The 22,982-nt window shown below is 45.5% G+C and overlaps 1 protein-coding gene across 3 annotated transcripts in view; it reads left to right on the forward strand.

Moving 5' to 3' along the window:
• Frmpd2 (FERM and PDZ domain containing 2) overlaps positions 1-22,982 on the forward strand; it is a 119,788-nt gene that overhangs the window by 85,577 nt on the left and 11,229 nt on the right. For 2 of the 3 annotated variants that reach the window (XR_015639518.1, NM_001432848.1), the window contains 6 exon segments: positions 2,748-2,846; positions 5,839-5,932; positions 6,891-6,976; positions 8,640-8,787; positions 10,747-10,961; positions 13,446-13,544. Coding sequence is in view for 2 of the 3 variants with exons in the window: in NM_001432848.1 (NP_001419777.1) it covers positions 2,748-2,846; positions 5,839-5,932; positions 6,891-6,976; positions 8,640-8,787; positions 10,747-10,961; positions 13,446-13,544 (741 nt within the window). In the remaining variant the exon portion in view is untranslated. 3 annotated transcript variants of the gene reach the window in all.

The raw sequence follows: 22,982 nt of genomic DNA on the forward strand, positions 1-22,982 counted from the left end.
CAAGATGGATCCTGTGCTCAGCATTGGTCAGATGTTTGGATCCGTTACTTTGATGTGGATTGGGGGAAGTTGTGCTTGAGCCTATTACTAAGCCAAAGCATCCCAGTGGTTTGGCATCTTGTGAACTGCCACCAGGGGAGGACTAGCCATGCTTATCCATAGGACATATTGTTTCCAATCCAGGTGGGGCCCACTGCTTCCTCTGGACTCAGTTCTTTCAACCATACACGGATTCTTTCATTTCACAAACGGTTGCCAACCACTGCCTATGCACTGGGCTCTGGTGAAATGCTAACACAGCAAAGAACACAACAGACAGTTCTCACACTCACAATCCAGAGAAGCATGCTGTACCAATATGTAGAAGGAATCTTTTCTCCCCATTTACTGGGCAGGGTCCTTGTAACAAAGACATAGTGACAAGAGAGGAGCATATACATGCTTTATAGAAGATTTTGTGAGAAAATGAAGACCCAAAGGCACAGTTAAATGCAAGTGTGGTCTATAGGAAGTTTGGTGTAAATGGAGAAGAGTGGAGAAATGTGACTAGGTAGAAAGCAGGAGCCAACTGGACGGCATTTAGTGAGGCAGTTCTCTGTGTCCCCAACCCTTAGTCTTTGGAGCTAAAGATGCAGCTTCCTCTGGGCACAGAGGAAGTATTCCTCACACGAGGACCTTATATCTCACTCAGGGAAAATCCTTGGTTTCAGTGATAGGCTTTGGGTTAGGAGGACCAGAGGAGGCCAGTGACCTGTCCACTCAGGCTCTTTACAGGCGCCTTAAACTCAGGAGTGTCTGCGTGCTGAGTGCATTGACTATATGTAGCAGGTTCTGAACCCAAGCATCAAGGTCTGGCCTCCAGTAGGTCTCTGTTCTTGCCAGAGTCTTCTCAGTTGGCCGTGATGCTCATTTAGATGGCTCAGGCAGGATGAGCTGGATGTAGCTGGACTTGGAGGGCTCATTCCCATAATATTAACATTTGGAAGGCTGAGCCAAAAGATCGCCACAAATATGAGGCCAGCTTGATCTACACAGCAAGTTCAAGTCTCGGCTGGATCACATAGTGAGAATTTGCCTTAGACAAAATCAACCAATCAGTCAATCAATCAAACCAATAAAAGCTGAATGTAGAGAGTCAGTGGAGAATAATGACGATGACAAGATTCACCCGCCTGGGTGTCCACCTGTCCTGGGCACCTTATATAAGTGATCTCATGAAAGCTAGATGACAGTTCTGTGAGGTAGCTATAACAGTCACCCCACATACCCCCTTACTGTCTTACCTGGGCACAAGGAGGACAAATTTGTGCTAAAGCATCCAGGGAGTTAGTGGCAGATCTGAGACTGGAATCTATAGAGTTGGACCCCAGCACAGAAACTGTGTTCTCAGGCTGCTTGTTAGAACGCTCCCTTTGGTGGGAAACAGCAGAGAAGGCTCTGTGTTTGTAGTGGGGAACCTGCAAGCTGCTTTTAAGGGTAGTCGATGGGGACCTGAACAACTATAGGACTATACCAGCCAGGCTCTTCTGGATCACGTGTTCAGCTCTGTGGCCGGGCGACAGGGACAGCAAGGGGACATTTTCTATCACCCAGCTCCGCATATTGTGTTGGAATCCAGATGTGCCCATCTGGGCTTATGTTTCAGCCACACCTGGCTTCACATTTCAGTTCTTCTCCATACTAGCTGCATCCATGCGATGATACCCCCTTTATCACACCCACATGAACTTATTATCACAACACTTATCAGCTATCTGATTGGGAATCTCCTTGCTGAACACCTCAAGCGCCTTAGACAATATTCAACATTGGCAGGTGGCTCTTCTCATGGACTCCAGCAACTTGCCTAGGACTGCCACGTCCTCAACCCCCTTCCTGTTGCCATAGCAAAATGAGTGAATTACAAACAATGGTTTATTTGGATCATGGTTTGGTGACTGGGAAGTCCCAGGTCGAGGAACCACATCTGAGGAAGGTTACTGTGATTCACGAGGCTTGTGCCTTCAAGACCTAATCCCTGTGCAAGTTTTATCTCTTAGTGTTGTATTGGTAGTAACTAAACTTAAGGATTTTCAGAGGAGATGCTCAAACATCAGATGTGTGATGGATGATGCATAGATGCATCATCCTAGACATAATAGGTGCTCAACAAATGTCTTGTGCATAGTGGAATGGATGAACAAATCTTACATAGTTACTGTCACAAGTACCAAAGAAATTGCCCGGTGCGTGGTATGATCTTCTTCATAAAGCCTTCAACTACTGAAAACCCAGCCGTAGCATGACCAGTGTTGCCAGGAATGGTGGGAGATCCTCCTGAGGATTGCTTTTGCTTCAAGAAGTTGCTCTGTGACTGGTAGGCTGCATGCTGCACTGGGCTGGCATTGTGTGTTGAATGATCCGGGGAGCACCTGAACAGCTTCAGTTCGGACATGAAAGTTCGCAAAGGAAGTGCAGACAGGAGGAACCCACATTAATTCATCCCCTGCCATGTGCTGGCCCATTCATAGTCACAGTTAGGAGGCACTATTAGAGTCCAGTTCTGTGGGTTAGGAATGGAGGGAAGACCCCCTGAGAGAGTCACACAAGGTCCCGTGGAAAGGAATTGAAGAGGCTGGAGACATCTGTCTAGGCTCATGCTGTTTCTGGGTGCAAGGCTGCTAGCCTTTAGTACCGTGTGAGAGCTAAGCATCGCAGACGTAGAGCAGGTGTCTCATGGCTCCGTTTTTCCATTTGTTTCCTTGTAGCAGGGCGCTGGTTCTTGTCCTCCATCCCCTCTGGATGCTGGTGAAATCTACTTCGTGGAGCTGGTTAAAGAAGATGGAACGCTTGGATTCAGCGTCACTGTGAGACTTCCTAGGCTACTGGGAAAGCAATAAAATGGCGGCCATCCAGAGCCTTGGGTGGCATTTCAGTCTGACAGTGTGCTCACTGTCCTTAAGTGCACATTGTATGTGAGGGTTAAACTGAGATTTTTGTGGGTAATTAGAATTCAAAGAGTTCTGTGGGACTCAGAGGAACTCGAGGTTGTGCTTTGGACAGGTTCTAAGGAAGAACAGCAGTAGAAGGGGCTAATGTGAGAGGAACTGGGTGGATTAGTCTGGCTCCAAGCTCAAGCTTGGACAGTAAGGTAACTTTGTGGATGGAAATCCGGGGTGAGTGGGTAACTCACTACCATTCTGAGCAGGGTTGAAATAAACTTGTGTTCAAGGGCTCAGGACAAAGCTCCACCTTTGAGGTCTTCACCACGTCTGACCCTTTGCACATGGCTTTTGAGCTCTACCTGGTAGATGTCTAAGAAGGGCCATTCCCTATGTAACTAGCCACCCAAGGGCATGAGAAATGGTGTCCACAAAAGTGGTGTACACAAATTCAGAGGTCCTGGTTTGGAAGACACTGATCGTGTTAGTGAACACTGACTATGACCCATTTAAGACCGTGGTACGGTGCTGGAGTTCAGTGGTGACACGTTGGAGTCAAAGAAACAGAATGGAATTTCCTAGCACTTAAGGCAGTGTCAAAGGCATTGGAAAAATCTCACATGTAACTCAAGAGATAAGCGAAGGGACAGCATGCTTTGTTTCCCTTGCGTGTCTACAGCTAGGACTACTGAACCTCCAGCAGGTTTTTAACACCAGGAAGTAAGGCTCATGAGTCCATAGAGACAAAACAAGCTGGGACTAAGTATGGTCAATTTATTCTTGGCTTGATAAAACCATCCTATCACATGACACCAAACACAGTACTTTCTCATCTAAAAAACTTGCTAAAATTTAGATTATTCAGATATATGCGGCTGCATATGCCAAGAGGAGATTGGTGATTTCTTTTGACTCGTAAAAACACTAATTTTCTTTGAAGAATTCTCATTTCAAAAATAATTATTTGAAATGTATCACTTAAGTCCAAATGTCTGCTGAACAAATAAAAGACGTTCAAACCCACGAAAAGCTACTGGAGTACACAAGCAAGTTAAAGGGAAACTTTAGAATTTATAACTGTCAGCTTGGCCAAATATAGCTGTGAGACAGAAAGGGTACTGTCGCACCGAGCTGGTGGGAATGTGGATAATCACATGCACATTCACATTGAAATGCAAGCTGGCAGTATCCACTGTAATGAAGAAAGTGTGCACACCCATGGGCCACAGACACAGAAGCGTGGATCCCATTAAGTAAGGCTGTGCATGGGAAGGCGTTGGATGCTGTGTTACTAACAGTGGCAAGTGCATTGAAAAGAATGAAAACCGATCAACCGAGCAAAGGTCGCATGCACTCTGCCACACAAGCACTGAAACCAAGCTGATGGCCCTAAGACAGGGGAGTCAGCACTAGCTCCGCCCACATGGAAAGGTTTCCACCGGGTGCTTGAGGGGAAGACAGCCAGAAAACTGGCCATGGGCTTCTATTCTATTGGGCACAGTTTTATTGGTCTGTGTTTGTTGATAAGACACAAAGACCACTAAAGAGAGTGAAATGAATTTAAATCTGCTTCTCTGAGAAGGCAGAACTGCATTGTTCACGTGAAAGTTCAGTTCACTTTTCTAAGCCAACTGAGACTGGATAGGTAGAGGGCGAAAAGCCTGAGGTCTAGCAAGGAAGGCTAGGTAGGGTGTGAGGTCACAGCCGCAGCCAGACTGTGGGTGGATCAGAGGCCCTTTCCTGGTTGTTGGCCATCTAAAGGTTTGTGTTAGCATTGCTAGAGATGTAGTTTCTGAGGAGTCTTGAATCTGTTGCCTAGACTTGCATTAGCCCATAGTGCCACTCATTAATTAGCTTTCCACCTCTATAACAAGCACCAGAAATATAAACAAATTACGAAGTGAGGCGGTTTTATTATGGCCTGCAGTTTTAGAGGTATCAATTCATGAATGGCAGGCTCCACCACTTTGGGACTGCGGTAGCTTATCATGGTAGAAGGATGGTGTAGATAAAGCCACTCCCTCGTGACCAGGAAGTAAAGGAAAGAGGAAGAATGGGGTCTCATAATGCTCTTCAAGTGCTCACTGGTGATGTAAAGATTTCCCATGATGCTCCACCTCTTACAGGCTCTACTGCCTTCTAATAGCACCAGGCCAGGAGCTAAGATTTAGCAGTAGGCCTTTGAGGGATGGTCAAGATCCAGACTGAAGCAGAGCCATTCAGTCGACTGGGTTGGCTGTCCATTTTCAATTCTATATGATCATCCACGTGTGGAGGAAAGTAGAGAGAGGTTTATGAGCATACATTCCTTGTTACTGTGCTATTAGCAGTGAGGTAGAGGGAAGTAGAGGCAGGGAAGGAGTAAGAGAATGAACGAGAATGAAAAATAACATTGATAAAATACCTGCCCGTGTGTACGTCTAGCTAAGTAAAGCAAAATTTTAACTTGCAGGTTCATGCTCCATTGTCAAGTTAATAAAAGCAGAGCCAGCCATGGTGCACGTGCCCGTCACCCTATAGGAGAGGACCTGGGGCTATATAGAAAGACCCCCGTCTCCAAAACAAAGTTTCAAGATAATTAGTTGTTTAAACTTATTTTTATTCCTGATTTTGTATCCACAAACAAACATGCAAACATACCAGGTGTGCTAAACAGAAGAACACAAGTCCTGAGTCCTCAGGGCTGGCTACAGAGCACCTGCCCTGTGCCACCTGGAGCTTGATTTTGTCACTCAGCCTGTGTTGTTATGGTCTGTGTAAGCTTGATCTTCTCACTCCCTGGGGAAGAGTTTGGGCAAATGCTAAAGGCTCTTGGAGTGGGATAGACCACAGTTGGAAGAGATGGGTTGCCCTGTGAGGGAGGTGGGAGGCACCCAAGAGGGGATGGATGGGTTGAGTATTGCTTTGTATTTTGTAGGGTGGCATTAATACAAGTGTACCTCATGGAGGAATCTATGTGAAATCTATCATTCCTGGAGGCCCAGCTGCCAAGGAAGGACAGATCCTGCAAGGTGAGGGACACTTCATGCTGGACGTTGTATTTTCTGTGGTTTGGGACTCTGGTTGAGAGGATCAGCTCAGGCCTTGCTCATCTCAGCCCTAGAAACTTCTGTCTCCAGGGTTGGTTTCTTTGCCTGAGAAAAGGGGTATTTCACCTGCCTCACCCTCCTGATAGATGGCACTGGTCTAACTAACGCTCATAACAAAACCAGGTAAAAGTTTTATGAGAAGCTGCTTGGAGAGAGTATCCCTTAGGACGATGGGGCTGTTGTTGGTGACCCACTTTAGCATGGGGGACAACATGAGCTGTGAGCTTTTCATGTACCCTTCCCTAGGAAACAGCACTGGCATGGGTGACTCCATTTTGTCTGGGGGACATTGTGAGCTTTCTGTCTACTCTCCCCTAGGAGACAGACTTTGTTGACCCCAGTTTGACCCAGGGACACCATGAGCTTTCTCTCTACCCTGGCTCATTTCTCATTGTTCTGAAGGAAATCGGTGACTTTTATTTTCCTCCAAAAGTGCCCTAATTAAACCAAAAGATATTATTTATTTCCTCTTGAATTCCAGGATTTCCAACACCAACTATTGTCTTCCTGACCTTTTTTATTCTTTCTTTCTTTTTTCAAATAGGAAACATCCTAGAGATACAAATTCTATCCCTGAGCAAGTTGAAAATGTTTTTTTTTTCATAGTTTCACAGGAAAACAGGAAGAAAGAAAAAGGCATTGAGGCCTGGCCTGGCCACACTGTGAGCCAATAATAGACAAGCTTTCATGTCCTTGCTCTGTCGTGCGCCCCAGGAACAGGCACAGGGCGATCAGAGGGGCAGCTAATACTGAGGCTCACGTAGGCTCTTGCTGAGCCCAGGGGCACCTGGCAGCTCTGCTTCCTGACCTCCAGGCAGGAGTCTTACAGGAGTTCTAGCGTCCCTGGGGGACAGGGAACATGGCTGTATTCCTTTCCCAGGTGACCGACTACTGCAGGTGGATGGAGTGAGTCTGTGTGGCCTTACTCACAAGCAGGCAGTGCAGTGTCTCAAGGGTCCTGGGCAGGTGAGTACACTGTTACTAGGGACCTTCGCTTACATCCAGGGCTTTCTAACACAACCTCGGAAGTTATAGTTACCTCCAGGTAGGAGTGAGGTAGCCAAGAAACAGAGTGGGATTTTTTAGTCTACCCCCCCCCCCCCGCCCCTTTTCACTCTTCATTTTAACAACGCTGCTTTTCTGTGAGAATGTGAAACTCAGGAGGTAGCAGACAGATGTTTCTAAAGTTGAAAACCTCACACCCTTTAAATAGCTCTGGAAAGCGTACAGTCGTTTGCTCTGACTTAGGCCTCAGACAGCAGAACAGAACTGAGGGAGAACAGAGGCTTCTGCAGGCTGGCACTGGCTGTACTCCTACCTCTGCCAGCCCCTTGAACAGGGCATACACCTGCACTCTGGCCCCGTCCCTTTCACACTTTGCCCACGGTGGCCCCGTGTTACTGTCTGTCACTCCAAGCTTACACCACCCATCGGGACCTGAGCTGGTTTGTTCTGGGTTTCTGTACACCAAGAGCTAGAGGTGTCCGTTGCACTCCCAATCTATGTGATGCCCACAGGGCTCTGTCCTCTGCCTCACACAGGAGCTCTTTATTTGTTCCAGGATCCTGAGCCTCATATTTCCACACTTTCTCTTAGTGATGGAAGAGTTAACAGGGAGAGGAAAGATTCCAAGGGTCTTCTTTTACCCAACTGTCAGGTCCAGGTGAAGTCTCTCCTCATTTCCCGAGAAGGACGCATGATTAATCAGCACTGTCTGTTTATTGCACACATGGTTAGAGAAAATGCATCTGGATACTGTCACAGTGGCAAGTAGGAGTCACCAGTGTGGGGTCACGGGCCTCGTGCTAGATGACAACTGCAGCAGGAAGATGGAGTCAGGGTCAAAGTCCCCAAACGGAAGCTTGGCGTTTCTAATAAGATCCATGCTGAGGCCCAGTCACTGCCTTCTGAACCATTTTGGACAGTGAGAGCAGGTGCTGTGAGGAAGGATAAGAAATCAAACCAGAGAAAAAAATGGAGGAGGGTTGATCAGCCTGGGCCTGAGATGCCATTCCATGCTTTGAGGGTTCAGGCGATTGGAGATACTGGGGGCTTTTAGCCGGTCATCGTGAGTTCAACGTTGTGTCTTAGAGCAGTCTGTTAGTAGCTAAATTGGAAGTGAACCAAAGAAATGGAAATGGGTCAGCAAGCCAGGTGAGAGCTTACTGTCCTGCCCCTTGCAGTGGAGATAGGGTGGAGAAGCTCTGAAAGAATTAGCTGTTGCTGGAGAATTCACAAGCTTTAAACCAAATGATCATGGATGCAGAATGGGGAAGAGATGGATGACCCCAAGTTTTGTCCCTGAGAGGCTAATAGGGGGATGACCTCATGTTCTTGAGGAGCGTATACAAGAGGAAGGGTATTTTAAGCAGAATGAGGGGGGGAGGATCGAGGGATGGAGGGAGGGGGAAGGCAAGCTTGCTACTGAGTGTGCTGACACAAGAACACACATTACCTTCAACGACACTGTTTACAATTGCATCTGCCGATCTGCGTCCCAGAAAGAGCTAGACTGGAGATTTGGATTTGAGAATGAAATGAAGCAACTCATTGGAGGCACCAGAAACTGAAGAAGCACCTGCCGTTGCCATGCGAAGTGTAAACTGAGTTTGTCCCCTCATCCTTCTAGGTGGCACAGCTGGTCTTAGAGAGAAGAGGCCCCAGGGCTGCACCACAGTGTCCTTCTGCTGATGACAGGATGGGAGAGGTGCACATGGCTGTTTCCCTGGTAACGGCCAAGCCTGGAAGACCTGCGAGCCGTGTCTCAGTGACAGACGGTAAGAGGAGAGAGTGGAGTGTTACCGTTGTCATATCGTCCGATACTGCTTTGGAATTGTCACGTCAAAGGGGAAAGGCAGGGAGGCTTCCTCTGGCTAAAACAATATGCTGGCAGTGTGAGTTGTGATCTTCATCAAAAATGACTACCACCAAGAGTTCTGCTCCCATGCCTTGTGCAGTTTCCCGATCACCTGCCCGAATATTAATGTTTGCACATAAACGTTTAGGGATGAAGTTGGCATGAAGGGTCAGGAATTTTCAGATACAATTGATTGCACGTTCCAGCCAGGCACATGTAACAAAGCCGTCCTAGGACTGATTAGGCAAACAGGGAGACAAGGCCACCAGGAACCTAGCCTTATTAGTAGCATCTTTTAAAAGGGCAAAGCAGCAATGACTAGCCTAGAGGGACATATTGCATCTCTTTTTTTTTTTTTTTTTTTTCGGAGCTGGGGACCGAACCCAGGGCCTTGCGCTTCCTAGGTAAGTGCTCTACCACTGAGCTAAATCCCCAGCCCCCATATTGCATCTCTTAATGGGTTGTACATCTATGTCGTTTTGTTTCCTGCTATGAAAGGCCTGTTTCCATGGAGCATCATGGGTTGGCGCTTAGCCACATCCCACCCTCCCCTTAGGGAGTTTTATGGCTCTGTTACAGGAGGGATGCATGGTGGTGCCATCATCCTTAAATCAGTTCTGCCTGTTTCCCCCTTACCTCTTCCGTGCACTCGAATGGTGCATTTGAACAATGAGCCCAACACTGAGCAGCAGAGGCCGGGGTTGGCAATGGCAGACGGGATATGCCTGTGCCATGGACCTCATCCTTGGCTTCAGCTGTTTTAATTCTTGTTCCAGTGAAAAGTCACAAGCCAAGGCTCTGCCACTTTGCTCACTGGCTACCTTCTAAGTTAGAAGATAAACCAGGAGAAGACCAGAGGCTCCTTTTGGTTACCCTTTGGCTACCAGACTCTAGATGCCCAAGGCTGTGTCCATCTCTGGAATCCGGAAGTGACTGGTTTATGGTCCGTGTACATGGCTAAGCAAAAAGGCAGTTAGAGCATTCTCCGGAGTACAGTGTCGCTGTCCCCATGATCCATTTAGTAAAATTTCGTGCTGCAAGTAATAAAACACCATTGAGATCCTACATCGGAATCTGGATGTGACAAGTTTTACTTGGTGCTGGAAGCAGATGGTGTGTGTCTAAAGCCCCATCCTTACTTACAAATTTAGTTGTTTATATTTAAACATGTAGTATGTCAGTTGTCACGTGCGCCTGGCTGTCGAACACTTGAAATGTGGCAATCCAAATGGGTAGAATGCACAGGAGTGCAAAGAGATACTCAGTAAGAAGAACGAAGACAGGCTCGATCATCTTTTCTGTTGATTCCACATCGATGTGGTAGTAATGTAGACATCCCAACAGTCTAACATAGCATACTGAGGGTGTGAAAGTCACACTCTTCAAAAAAAGACCGTGCTTTGAGCTGGAGTCTCTCATTGAGATCCTGGGAAGTGGTGGTGGGATGTGGCTTAGTAACACAGTTGCCAGGGGAAACTGCAGTGGGCTGTGTTGCTAAGCTAGGATGTTGGGAAGGTTAGGTCCATTCAATGCATTCTCAACACAGCCTTTCCACCTTGCATAGGATTCTCCAGGATGTTATCCCCCTGTAAACCGAGGAACATCTGTATTGACTAAAATATGGTACATAATTTAACCTTACCTGTTTCCTTTCATTTTTAAAGCACATAGGTACTTGAAAGATTTGAAAGGAACTTTATGGTTTCTGTTTACAACTTAGATTCTATCTGTGGGCAGCGCTGACCTGTAATGTGTGTGCACTGGACTCCATCATCAAAGATAGCACATGAAATATTCATCTCCACGATGACTCACAGGTCGGGGCTGGCCAGTTGCAACACACTGAAGGGTCTGTCTCCATGAACGCTCATGTTAACAGGTCCTAAGTTCGAAGTCAAACTGAAGAAGAATAGCAGTGGTTTGGGATTCAGCTTCGTGCAGATGGAGAGAGGAAACCACATCCACGTGAAGAGTGACCTTGTAAGGATTAAGAGGCTCTTTCCTGGACAGCCAGCTGAAGAACACGGAGCCATTGCAGCTGGTGACATTATCTTGGCAGTGAATGGAAAACCCATCGAAGGCCTTGCTTTCCAGGTGCTCAGAGCTGGGGGCATGGGGGGCGGGGAGTACAACTTGGAATGCCTGCAGAGACAAGCCTTGTCTCTTTGAAGGCTAGGTCCACAGAGAATATTCTGGAATTTACAACTGCATCTGGGCTTGGAGCCTATAGAAGGCAATCGACAGGGTGTACTCATATTTATTTTCTATCTGACCTTGAGTCGGTATGGCTTTTCAGCACGCCCCTCGGTGAGCTGAACAAGAAACTTTACTTGTATGCTGGCTAATGGTTTCTTTGAGTACATTCTGGGAGGTGATATGAAGTTTGAGGGGCTGAAAAGGGCCCCTTCCAATCTCCTTGAGATTTGTCTGCTGAATTTATAGCTTTGCATGCAGAGGTATCAGACAGAGACTGTCTTGCCTGTGGTCAAAAAGATGCAGGGCCAGAGAGGCGGCTCAGTCGGTAAGATCATGCTCTGTTTTGCAGAGGGCCTGAATTTGGTTCTTAGCACCTGTGTCCAGTAGCTCACAGCTTCCCGTAACTCCAGCTCCAGGGCATCTGATCCGTCTTTTGACCTCTACTGGCACCTGTACTCACATGTACATATTCACACAGAGACACAGGCATACACAGAATTAATAATAAAAGAAATATGAGAGTGAGGATGGGAGAGAGAGACAGAGAGACAGAGAGACCGAGAGACAGAGACAGACAGAGACAGAGACAGAGAGACTGACTTGTAGTACAAAAATCCCAAGGAAATGTCAGTTAGTTGGGGTACTGGCAGAAAATAGAGTCATTTGAAGAGACTTTAATAATGATGTGGGCATGTTATTAGGAAGTTAGAGGTGAGGATCCTGATGTGGAGTGTAGCTACCCATCTTTCCAAAGTCATAGTGGAGTGGGGAGGAAAAGCTATTCAACTCAAGGGAGAGTGGGTACAAGGATTCCCTGGCATGACCTGAGGTCTTCACTGAGGGATGGAATCATCCTGTGATGACCCGGCAGAGAAATCTGGGAGCCAACACCAACCTCCTTTTCTTCCAGTCAAGTCCATGAGGAGGCCTCATGCAGCCCAGATAGGACATGCCAAAGCAGGCTATTCCAGGGTGGGATAGGGAGGCTGTGAAGGTCCCGGAGCTGTACGGGGTTATAGAGGTTTATTAGAGCCTTGGCAGGGAGCTCCATGAGGGGATATAGACAGATGAGGAGACAGCGGGGTATCCTCAGAGGTCATGGTGCAATGGAAAAGACAGAGGCTGCAGAGGACAGAGGCTGGAAAGGAAAGAACAGGCTCTTGTGTATGTTTTCACACACCAGGAAGAGGGACCGTGTGCCTCCTGCACTGACAACATGCCAGAGAAAACGGACTTTAAGACGGGAAATTTTGTTTTGGCTCCTAGCATCAGGGGTGTCGGTCAGTGATCATTTGATTCCACTGTCTATGGGGCTGTAGTGAAGCAAACTTTATGGTGGGGAGTGTGTGGCAAAGTGAAGCTTGTCTGCTCCTGACAACTGGGATGGAGAGACACACACAGAAAGACAGACAGAGACAGAGAGACAAGGAGACAGAGAGACCCAATATCCCATTCAAGGGTACAGCCCAATAACCCAACTGCATAGGCTCCACTTCCTGTAGATCCCATCATTCCCCCAAAACTCCATGAGCTGGGGACCCTCACACTAGCCTTTGTAGGACATTCCACACATAAACTTGGAGAGTCCAATCTATAGCAGACCTGAGTAGTCGAGCGGACATTGTGGAGCAGCAGAGCCAGAGGGTCTCAAAGAGCATGATGCTGCCTCTTGTGGGACATTTGGTGAATCCTGAGACAATTGTGGTTACCACAACTGATACATTTTAGTTGTCATTTTAGACTAGAGATAGGCTGAATATCCTTCAACATACAGGTCCTAACAAAGAATTATCTAGCCCAGAAGGTGGCCGAGGCAGGAGGTTGAAAGATCCTGATGTAGATAGAAAATGGGAATACACAGTCCCCTTGTGCCCCCTGGCAGTGAGAGGGCGGTTTGTATTGTGGAGGCTCAGGTTGTGTTGCAAAGATGAAAAGGGGTGAGATCAGTCGTGAGAGGCAGTGTCACGCAAATGCAGGCTCTGCGAGCTGTGAGGTTGGGGTGCGGAGGGAGGTCACTCAGCAGGAGTGTGTTTTTGGAAGGATTGTCCCTGGACAGTGTAGAAGGAAACAGGCAGGGTCACGAGGAAAGGCAAGGAGGGTAGATGAGGTCACTGCAGTTCCACAGGGCACATCCCTAGGGCCTCAGCCTGTTCAGGAAGAGACCCCAAAGGCCTCTGTTGCATCAGGCTGTGAGATCTCAAGATGCTGCTCCTGGCTCTGGGATCCTGGGAGATTGGGTGTTACCCTTACTGCATTGCTTTCCCAAGTTCTCTGGAGCCAAACAATAGATTAAGGTGGCTTCCTGGAGCAGCAGAGACTAGCACAAGGCAGCAGCCCCCAGTGAGGTAACCCCAGATATGACTGTGACTGTTTTTCTTGTAGGAGGTGCTCCATTTATTGCGCGGGGCTCCAGAGGAAGTGACGTTGCTCCTCTGCCGTCCCCCTCCAGGGATACTGCCTGAGATGGAGCAGGGGTGGCAGGTAAGACATGGATCCTTATTTCTCCACACTGGCCCTGCCGGTCATTCATTTTTCAGTCTGATGGCCCTGAAATGCCCATCACTACTTTTAGGGGCCATAATAATAGCCCTTGTCATGGGGACAGGAAAAAGTATGGCCCTCCAGATCTTAGTGCACCCATTTTCCTCCCTGTTCCTATTGTGATGATCATGGGACCTCCTTATAGATGTGTAGAAAATGGTTAGACTCTGGTCACACAAGGAGGCTGTGTCCTTTGTCCTCCTGAGCACATAAACAAGGCAAGGAACTTCCTATACAAGTTTCCACACTGAGGGATAATATGTATACCCATTCCACCTCCCAAAGCAGATGGGTGTGGCTGGTGCAGAGATAGGGGCCACTGGGACCCTGAAATGTGAGGGCTTTACCTGGATGCTTATATTAGTCTGGTTCTCCCAAGAAACAGAGCAAAGGAGAGAGATAATGGATAGATGGACTGATGGATGGATGGACAGATGGATGGATGAAAGGATGGGTGGATGAATAAGTAGATGGATGGATGGGTGATAGATAGATAGATAGATAGATAGATAGATAGATAGATAGATAGATAGAGATAAGTAAGTAGACAGACAGGCAGATGGGGTACTTATTGTAAGGAATTAACTTAAATAATTCTGGGGCTTGCCAGTGTAAACTCTACAAGGCCAGTCAGCTGGTTTAACCTGCCCAGGAGATCTGGGAGGAAGTTCTGCCTGTGGTCTACAGGAGAGCAGTTGGGTCAGAACAGCTGGAGAGGTGGCAGCATTTCCACACAGGTTCTGTATGGTGAGCGATGAGGTGGAGGTGGGATGGTAGCATGGTTCCTTCTTTCTGACTGAAAGCTAGTCTACTCCCCAAGACTTCTGCTGATTGGATAAGGCTCCCAACAGCCTGGAGTATACTTGCTTTGCTCAAAGGCAAACCATACCTAAAAAATACATATAGTGTTATCAATGGTGGTGTTTAACCAAATATCTGGGCACTCCTGCCTAATGAAGTTGACACATGAAATGGTCAGACACTGTTGGGGGCTCCCTGCTGGGTCTCTGGGGAATTGATTCTTTGACAGAGATTTGAGGACAGAGAGTCTATGTGCCTGGCCACCTGGAACATCACCCGTGTGGGTTAGGGAGCTGTCTTCAGCACAGAATGAGGTCAGGGTACAGCCATAACAGGGATCTCAGCTGATCCCACAAAGAGCTCTGGAGCTGAGATGGCCTCTGGAACCTGTCCCACATTAGAGTGTGCACTGACCTAAGGCACAAACCCAAATGTTGACTGAAACATCCCTTGAGATGACTGTAACTTCTGGGTGTGGGGAAGCATAGCTATGAGCCACAGAGTCTTTCCCAGAGCCCATGGAAAAGAAGCAATAGTTTCTGGTACCACAGAAAACAGAGGTGCTTTTAGGAATCCAGTAAAGAATTCTATCAGGCGGTTGTTTGTAGAGAACAAGTATGAGATCCAGGCTACAGGGGAAAAAAAAAGAAAAAAAGAAACCATAACCAAAACCAAAACCAAACAAAATCCCCCAGAAAAAAACAAAATAAGTTTGGCAGTTGCTAGTATGTAGACTTACATAAAGGTATGGAATGGTCGAGTCCACTATCTCACTTGGGAACATGAAGAGCCCAGCACTGAGAGGTCTGGTATAGAGAGCTGAGGCTGAGGAGGAGGGGCAGGGGTGGAGGTGGAACCAGGAAGCAGTGTGCGTTTTGTACACAGAGTGTGAGTGAGGGTGCCCCTAAGCAGGGTGCACCAGTTTGAATGTGGTTGCTGAAAGCTAGAGAGAGGAAAGGTCAGGGAAGCACCCTGTGGCTTTAGGAAGAGATAATCTACTAGAGACACACTTCCCTAAGAGGTCACCATGGAGCAGAGCAAAGGAGTGGATGGCTGGTGGGCTAACGGTGAATGGGGTGAGGAAGCTCACCAGCCATCCACTGACCAGGAAGACATCTGTGATGACGAAGACTCTTTGTTTTTATAAAAAGAAGATTTATTTATTTATTTCATGTGAGTACACCATCACTTCCTTCCGACACACAAGAAGAGGGCATCAGATCCTATTGCAGATGGCTGTGAGCCACTACGTGGTTGCTGGGAATTGAACTCAGGATCTTAACCGCCGAGCCATCTCTCCGGCCCAATGGAGGACTCTTAACTAATGTATTGTTCTTGCTGTCAAGTGGCGATCACAGAGACGCTTAGAACTCCATAGGTGAACATGCTGGTCTTTGACATCTCTTTTGAATAATTTTTTTTTATCAGTTTTAACATCTGCCTGGTCGAGTGGTGATCGCAGGCTGTGGAAGTGGGAGGAAGTTGTTGGGTGCTTGAGAAAGGTGGAAGATCGTCTGTGGGAAGGAGACCTGGTGCAGAGAAAGGTTCTCAGGAAGCCTTGAATGAACAGTGACATCTACTGCCACAGCCCTGGCACTGAGCAGGCCAGAGGCTTGGCAGCAGGGGGGAAGGCCACACAGTCTCACTGGGAACCCAAAGGAAGTTGTAGTAGGTGCAAGGCACAGAGGTTGAAGCTAGCGGAGGGGAGTGACAGGAGGAAGCTGGGTATCTTTTTGTAAGAGGGTAACATCGGGGTGGGGAGAGGCTGAGTCAAAGGGCAAGTGAGGACATAGGCCTTGTGGATAACAAAAGGCACTGGAGATCACAGGCGAGATGTTGTGAGGACTGATGCCTGCAGGGAATGTCTGAGGCAGAGTGAGAGCAAGGGCTCGAGGAAGACTCAGGAGCTCTCCCAGGAGTGGGAAGAGTGTAACTCTTCTGTCTCTATTTTTAAAACCGCATCCATGTTAGATTTTCATTTTTATTATGCCCTGCATAATAGACACAGTCTATCAGTAGGCAGCTGGTTTTGATTTATAATTTAAGTGCGCATCTTTGTGGGTGTCCCTTTCTCTCGGTTGGGGGGTATGCTGTCACAAAGGCTCACCCAAGGGAGGTTCCTTGGTGGCAGATGTGAAGCTTGCTTTCTCTGTTCAAGTGAGATCAGGGTTGGGACTTCAGACTTTGGATTTTTTTTTTTTTTTTTTTTGCTCTGCGAAGGAAGGGAGTTGGTTGTTGGGTAGAAATGCTGACCTAATTTTCAGGACAGTGTAAAATCCTAACTTCCATACAGTTCTAAAGATTAACACATGGGTAACCTATTCAAAGAGGGAACCAGGCCGATGTAAAAACTGATAAAAATGGTTCAAAAGAGAAGTGAAAGACCAGCATGTTCGCTTCTCGAGTTATAAAACGTCCCTACTGTTATCAGCGAGGCTGGGATCAGACAAGAATGCCCTGTTATAAAGTGTAGAGTCTTCCAGTAAGACATGATTGTCTTGCTACAAAAAAAAGTAGCCTCCCACTTTAAAAATCACAATAGGTCATTAGAAACAGAAGCTAAATGGCCACAGGGTTGCAGGCAGCAGATGGGAATTAAGCCATGAGAAGTGTTGAAGGGCTCAGGTGCATTCAGAATGAGAATGCTCTGATGACAGGCAAAGACAAACTTAAGAATTCTTATGAAAAAGAAGGATTTTTTTAAATTTGTTGTTTCTCTCTCTCTCTTTCCTTTTATTGAAAATAGATTCCGTTCTGTTCTCATACAATATACCCTGATTATGGTTTTCCCTCCCTCTACTCCTCCCAGTTCCTCCCCTCTTCCCTTCCCTCTGGACCCACTCCCATTCTGTCTCTCATTAGAAAAGAACAGGCTTCTAAGAGATAGCAATCAAACATGGGAAATAAAATATAAGCGGAAGCAGAGTTGGCAGCCCAACATGAGGAAAAGAGTTCCGAGAACGGGTACAAGAGTCAGGGACCTACTCGTTCTCACAGTCAAAAGTCACGTTGAAAACTCTAAGCTAATAGTTACAATACGTACTCAGAGGACCTGATAAAGGCCCATGTAAGCCCTGTGCTTGCTGCTCAAATGTACCTTGTTTAGTTCATTCTGAGGGCCTTGTTCTCCTGGTGTCCACATCCCCTAGCTCTTAGTCTTCTTTACTCTTCTGCAGGATTCCCTGAGCTCTGAGGAGGAGAGATTTGATAGAGACCTCCAGGGTAGACTCTCTGTCCACGTTACATCTGGCTGCGGGTTTCTGAATCTGTTCCTATTTTGTGCCAGAAGCCTTTTTGATGACGACTGGATGAGGCACTGTACAGCAGAATATCACCCAGAGTCATTTTATTTACTTATTCATTTACTTTTAGATCAGTTGTGTTTGGTTTTACCCCAGATCCTTGGGCTATCTAGTCTCTGGTTCTTGGTTACCCAAGCAGTGACATGGAGTGGGCCTTAGGTCAAATCAGACATTAGCTCGCTTCTCCCGCAGGTCCTGTGCCACCACTGTCCTAATGTATTTTGCAGGCAGGTCCTGTGCCACCACTGTCCTAATGTATTTTGCAGGCAGGTCCTGTGCCACCACTGTCCTAATGTATTTTGCAGGCAGGTCCCGTGCCACCACTGTCCGAATGTATTTTGCAGGCAAATCGTGAGTCAATGGTTTTATGACTGGGTTGGTGTCCATATTTTCCTCTTGGCAGTTTGCAGAGTACCTTCCCACGCCCAAGAGACTAGAATGTAGGGTGAGAACTCTGTGTAGGCGTGACTTTAGTTTCTCCAGTCAGTTGTGTGGTCCACTGTTGGTTTTTAGAGAGCAGCCTTTTGTCTTAGCAACAGTCTAGATCATTTAGAAATTTCTGTGAGACACTTGGCCAACATCCCAACTGAATGCACCTACTGTTGGAAGCCTTGTCTGGCTACAAGAGATGACCAGTCGAAACTCTGTATCCCCTGTTTTAAGGATTCCTCATTAGGATCCTAGATTCATTGGGATTATGGATTCCAGGAAGTTTCCGCACTTCAGGTCCCCCTCCTACCAAGTTCTCTCCTCCCATTCTAGTCTCTCTCATTGCGTTTTCTCCTTCCACCCCATCTTCCCCCCATCTGCTCCCCACGCCCTCCCATCCTCCCATAAACTCAATTCTATTTCTCTCTCCCAGGGAGATCCCTGCATCCCTCCTAGAAACTTCCTCTTCCTTAATCCCTCTGGGTTTAGGGTTTTACTTAACAGCTAATATCCGGAGGAACCACCATTGATTTCCACAGTGCTATACAAGTTTGCACTCACCAGCAATGGAGAAGTGTTCCCCTTGCTCCACGGCCTCCCTAGCATGAGCTGTCGTCTGTGTCACTGATATTAGCTATGGAAGATGGAGTTGCAGACTCATTTTGATTTGCATCTCATTGGTGGCTAAGGTTGTGGAGCATTTCTTTGAGTGTTTTCAGCCATTTGAGGCCGGTCTATTGGGAACTCTCTGTTTAGACCTGCTCTCCATTTTTCAATTGGATATTTTGGGTTTTTTTTCATATCTAGTTTCTTGAGTTCTTTATATATTTTGGATATCAGCCCTCCATCAGATGTGGAGTTGGTGAAAATCTTTTCCCATTCTGTAGACTGCCTCTTTGTCCCGCAGTGCCCTTTGCCTTTTCAGTTTCATGAGGTCCCATTTATCAATCGTTGCTATTCTGTACAGAAAGTCGTGTCTTATGCCAATGCACTCAAGGACATTCCCCAATTTCCCTTCTATCAGGTTCAGTGTATCTGCTTTTATTTTGAGGTCTTTAATCCATTTGGACTTGAGTTTTGTTCAGGCTGTATCTATTTGTGTTCTTATACATGCAGACATCCAGTTTGACCAGCACCATTTATTGAAGATACTGTTTTTTTGCCAGTGTATATTTCTGGCCACTTTACCAAAGATCAGGTATCCATATGTGTGTAGATTTATGTCTGGGTCTTCAGTTTGATTCCACCGATCAAAATGTCTGTTTTCTACTGATTCTCTGTGGTTTTACTATTATGACTCTTTAGTACAGCCTGAAGTCAGCAATGGAGACACCCCCAACAGTTCTTCTTCTTGTTCAGGATGGTTTTAACTATCCTGGGTGTTTTCAGTGTTCTCCATGAAGTTGAGAATTGTCCGTTCAGGCTCTGTAAAGAACTGTGTTGGAATTTTGATAATAATTGCATTGAATCTGAAGATTGCTTTGGGTAGAATACCCATTTTTACTATGTTAATCATACCTGTTAACGAACATGAAAGACCATTCCATCTTCTGATATCTTCTCAAATTTCTTTCTTCAAAGACCTGAAGTTTTTATTTGCTTCGTTGTTATCCGAGGCTGTTATGAAAGGCGTTCCCCCGATTTCTTTCTCAGTCTGTTATTTGCATATAGGCAAGGCTTTTATAAGATAATTTTACATCCAGCTACTTTAATGAAAGTGTTTATCAGCTGAAGAACTCCCTGGCAGAATTTTTAGGATCACTTATGTATACTATCATATCTTCTGCAAATAAAGATACTTTAACTTCTTCCCTTCCGATTTTTATCCCCCTGATCTCCTTCAGTTGCATTATTGATCTAGCTAAGACTTCAAAAACTATATTAAATAGATGTAGTGGGAGTGGACAACCTTGTTGTGTTCCTGATTTTAATAAACTTGTTTTGAGTTTCTCTCCATTTAATTTGATGTTGGTTGTTGGCTTGCTGTGAGCTGTCTTTATTATGTGTAGGTATGTTCATGTATCTCTAATCTCGCCAGGACTTTTATCACGTAGGGGGGTTGGATTTTGCCAAGAGGTCAGTAATCATTTTTCTTTAATTTTGTTTATATACTGAATTGCATTTACTGACTTTTGTATTTTGAACCATCCCTGCATCTTTGGGATGAGGACTACTTGATCAAAATGGCTGATCTTTTTGATGTGCTCTTGGATTTGGTTTGTAAGTATTTTGTTGAGTATTTTTTGCATATATGTTCACAAGAGAAATTTGTCTGCAATTCTTTTGTGGGGTTTTTATGTGGTTTAGGTATCAGGGTGACTGTAGACTCATACAATGAATTTGGCAATGTTTCTTCTGTTCCTATTTTGTGGAATAATTTGAGGAGTATTGTTATTACTTCTTTGAAAGAATTCTGCACTAAAACCATCTAGTCCTAGGCTTTATAAAAAAATGTAATTATATTTATGTACAGAAAACTTAGTGTACATTTAACCCAGTTTAGCCTTTGCCTTTTCCAGCTTGGCAATGCGAGCCACAGACTTAGGACCCAGTGGCGGCGGATCTCGTCATATCTGTCATTATAATTGGTCTTAATAGCTTCCACCAGCTTAGCCAGAGCACCCTTGTCTTCTGAGTTAAACTGTGTGAAGGCAACGATGGTGTATGACTTCCTGTGGACCAGGCACCCCCATCTTTCGACAGGGGGCAGGAAGGAAAACCACCAGCTCAATGGGGTCTACATCAGGGGCAGTCACCACCAGCTGAGCCTTCTTGTTCTCCACCAAGGTGGTGACTGTATTGACCCCTGCTCAGAGGACAGGCAGCCTTTTAGTTGGGACGTCCCCTTTGCTCGCAGCTTTCTTCTCAGCACAGGCCAGCAACCTTTGCTTCTTCTCCTGTTTGTACTTGTGGGCAAGCTTAAGCAGCTGAGTCGCTGTTTGCCTGTCCAGGGCCTGGGGGAACGGGTTAATGGCAGAAGGTACTCTGAGCTACTTATAGAAGATGGCTCTTTGCCGTTGCAGCCTGATGTAGTGAGGCCATTTGCTGAAGTGTGTGAGATCTCTTGGGCTACCTTCTTCGCTTGGCCTTTCTTTTTTTTTTCTTTTTTTTTTCTTTTTTTGGTTGGGAGACTTTTAATGACTGATTCTATTTCCTTAGGGGCTATAGGTCTATTTAAATTATTTATCTGATCTTAATTTAACGTTGGTAAGTGGTATTTATGGGAAAATTGTCCATTTCTTTTAGATTTTTCCAATTTTGTGGAGTTCAAGTTTTTAAAGTAAAACCTAATGATTCCTTGAATTTCCTTGGTGTTTGTTGTTATGGCCCCTTTTCATTTCTGATTCTGTTAATTTGAATATTCTCTTTAACTTTTAATTAGTTTGCATAAGGGTTTGTCTATCTTGTTGATTTTCTAAAAGACGCATTGTTTCATTTATTCTTTGTAGTGTTTTCTTTTTTTTCTATTCTATTGATTTCAGCCCCAGTTTCGATTATTTCTTGCACCTACTCCTCTTGGGTATTGTTACTTCTCTCTGTTCACACTTCTTTCAGGAGTGCTGATAACTTGGAAATATAAAATCTCCCCATTTTAAAAAATGTAGACCCCTTTCCCTGCGTTCCATAAGTCTGAGTGAGCTGTATATTCATTTTCACTGGCTTTTAGAAAGTCTTCAATTTCTTTCTGTCTTGACCCATTTTTCATTCAGTAGAGAGCTGTTCTGTTTTCATGAGTTTGTAAACTCTGTTGTTTCTGTTGTTGTTGATATCCAACTTTAATCTGTGGTCATCTGTTAGGATATAGGGATTTTTTTTAATTTTCATGTCTATGTCGGGACTTGTATTTTTGTCCAACGCCATAGTCAGTTTTGGAGAAAGTTCCATGAGGTGCAGAGAAAAATGTATATTCTTCTGTGTTTGGGTGAAATGTTCTATAAATTTCTTTTAGGTTCCTTTGGTTTGTACCATCTGCTAGCTCCAGGATTTCTCCATTTAGCTTTTGCCTGATGCCCTGTCCATTGAGGATATTGAAGTCTCCCACTATCAGTGTGTGAGGGACAATATGTGATTAAAGCTGTGGTAGTGTTCCTTTACAAACTTGTGTGCTCTTGTGTTTGGGGAAGAGATGTTCAATTGAAATGTCATTTTGGTGGTTTTTTCCTTTGATGAACATGTATCGTTATCTCTTTGGTTAATTTTCATTTGAACTCTATTTTGTTAGATGATAAAATGGCTACCCCAGCTTGCTTTTTAGGTCTGTTTGCTTGAAATATTTTTTTTCTAACCTTTTACCCTGAGGTGTGTTTGTTGGATAAAGCAAAGGAATGGGTCCTGCTCTTTGCATCTATTTTGTTAGTCTGTCTTTTGTTAAGGAATTGAGACCTTTGCCTTTGATATTGAGAGAGATCCATGACCAATGACTTTTGATTCTTGTTATTTTGTTGTTGGTGGTGTTTGTGTGTATGTGAATGTGTTTCTTTTCTGTTCCTTTTGCTGGTGTAAAATTATTTACTCCTCGTGTTTTCAGGGGTATAATTAACATCCTTAGGTTAGAGTTTTCCTTTTAGCATCTTTTACAGGGCTGGATTTGTAGATAGGTATTGTTTAAATTTGACTTTATTATGGAATACCTTATTTTCTCCATGGATGGTTTTTTGAAAAATGTTTCTGGGTGTAGTACCTGGGCTGGTCTGTTATAGCCTGCAGCATATCTGCTCAGGCCCTTCTAGGTTATAGAGTTTCCATCGAGAGGTCAGGTGTAATTCTAATAGGTCTGCATTTATATGTTACTTGATCTTTTCCCATGAAGCTTTTAATATTCTTTCTTTGTGCTGTATGTTTAGTG

The sequence above is a fragment of the Rattus norvegicus genome, chromosome 16 (assembly GCF_021556685.1).
Source record: "Rattus norvegicus strain SHRSP/BbbUtx chromosome 16, alternate assembly SHRSP_T2T, whole genome shotgun sequence".
NCBI lineage: Eukaryota > Metazoa > Chordata > Mammalia > Rodentia > Muridae > Rattus > Rattus norvegicus.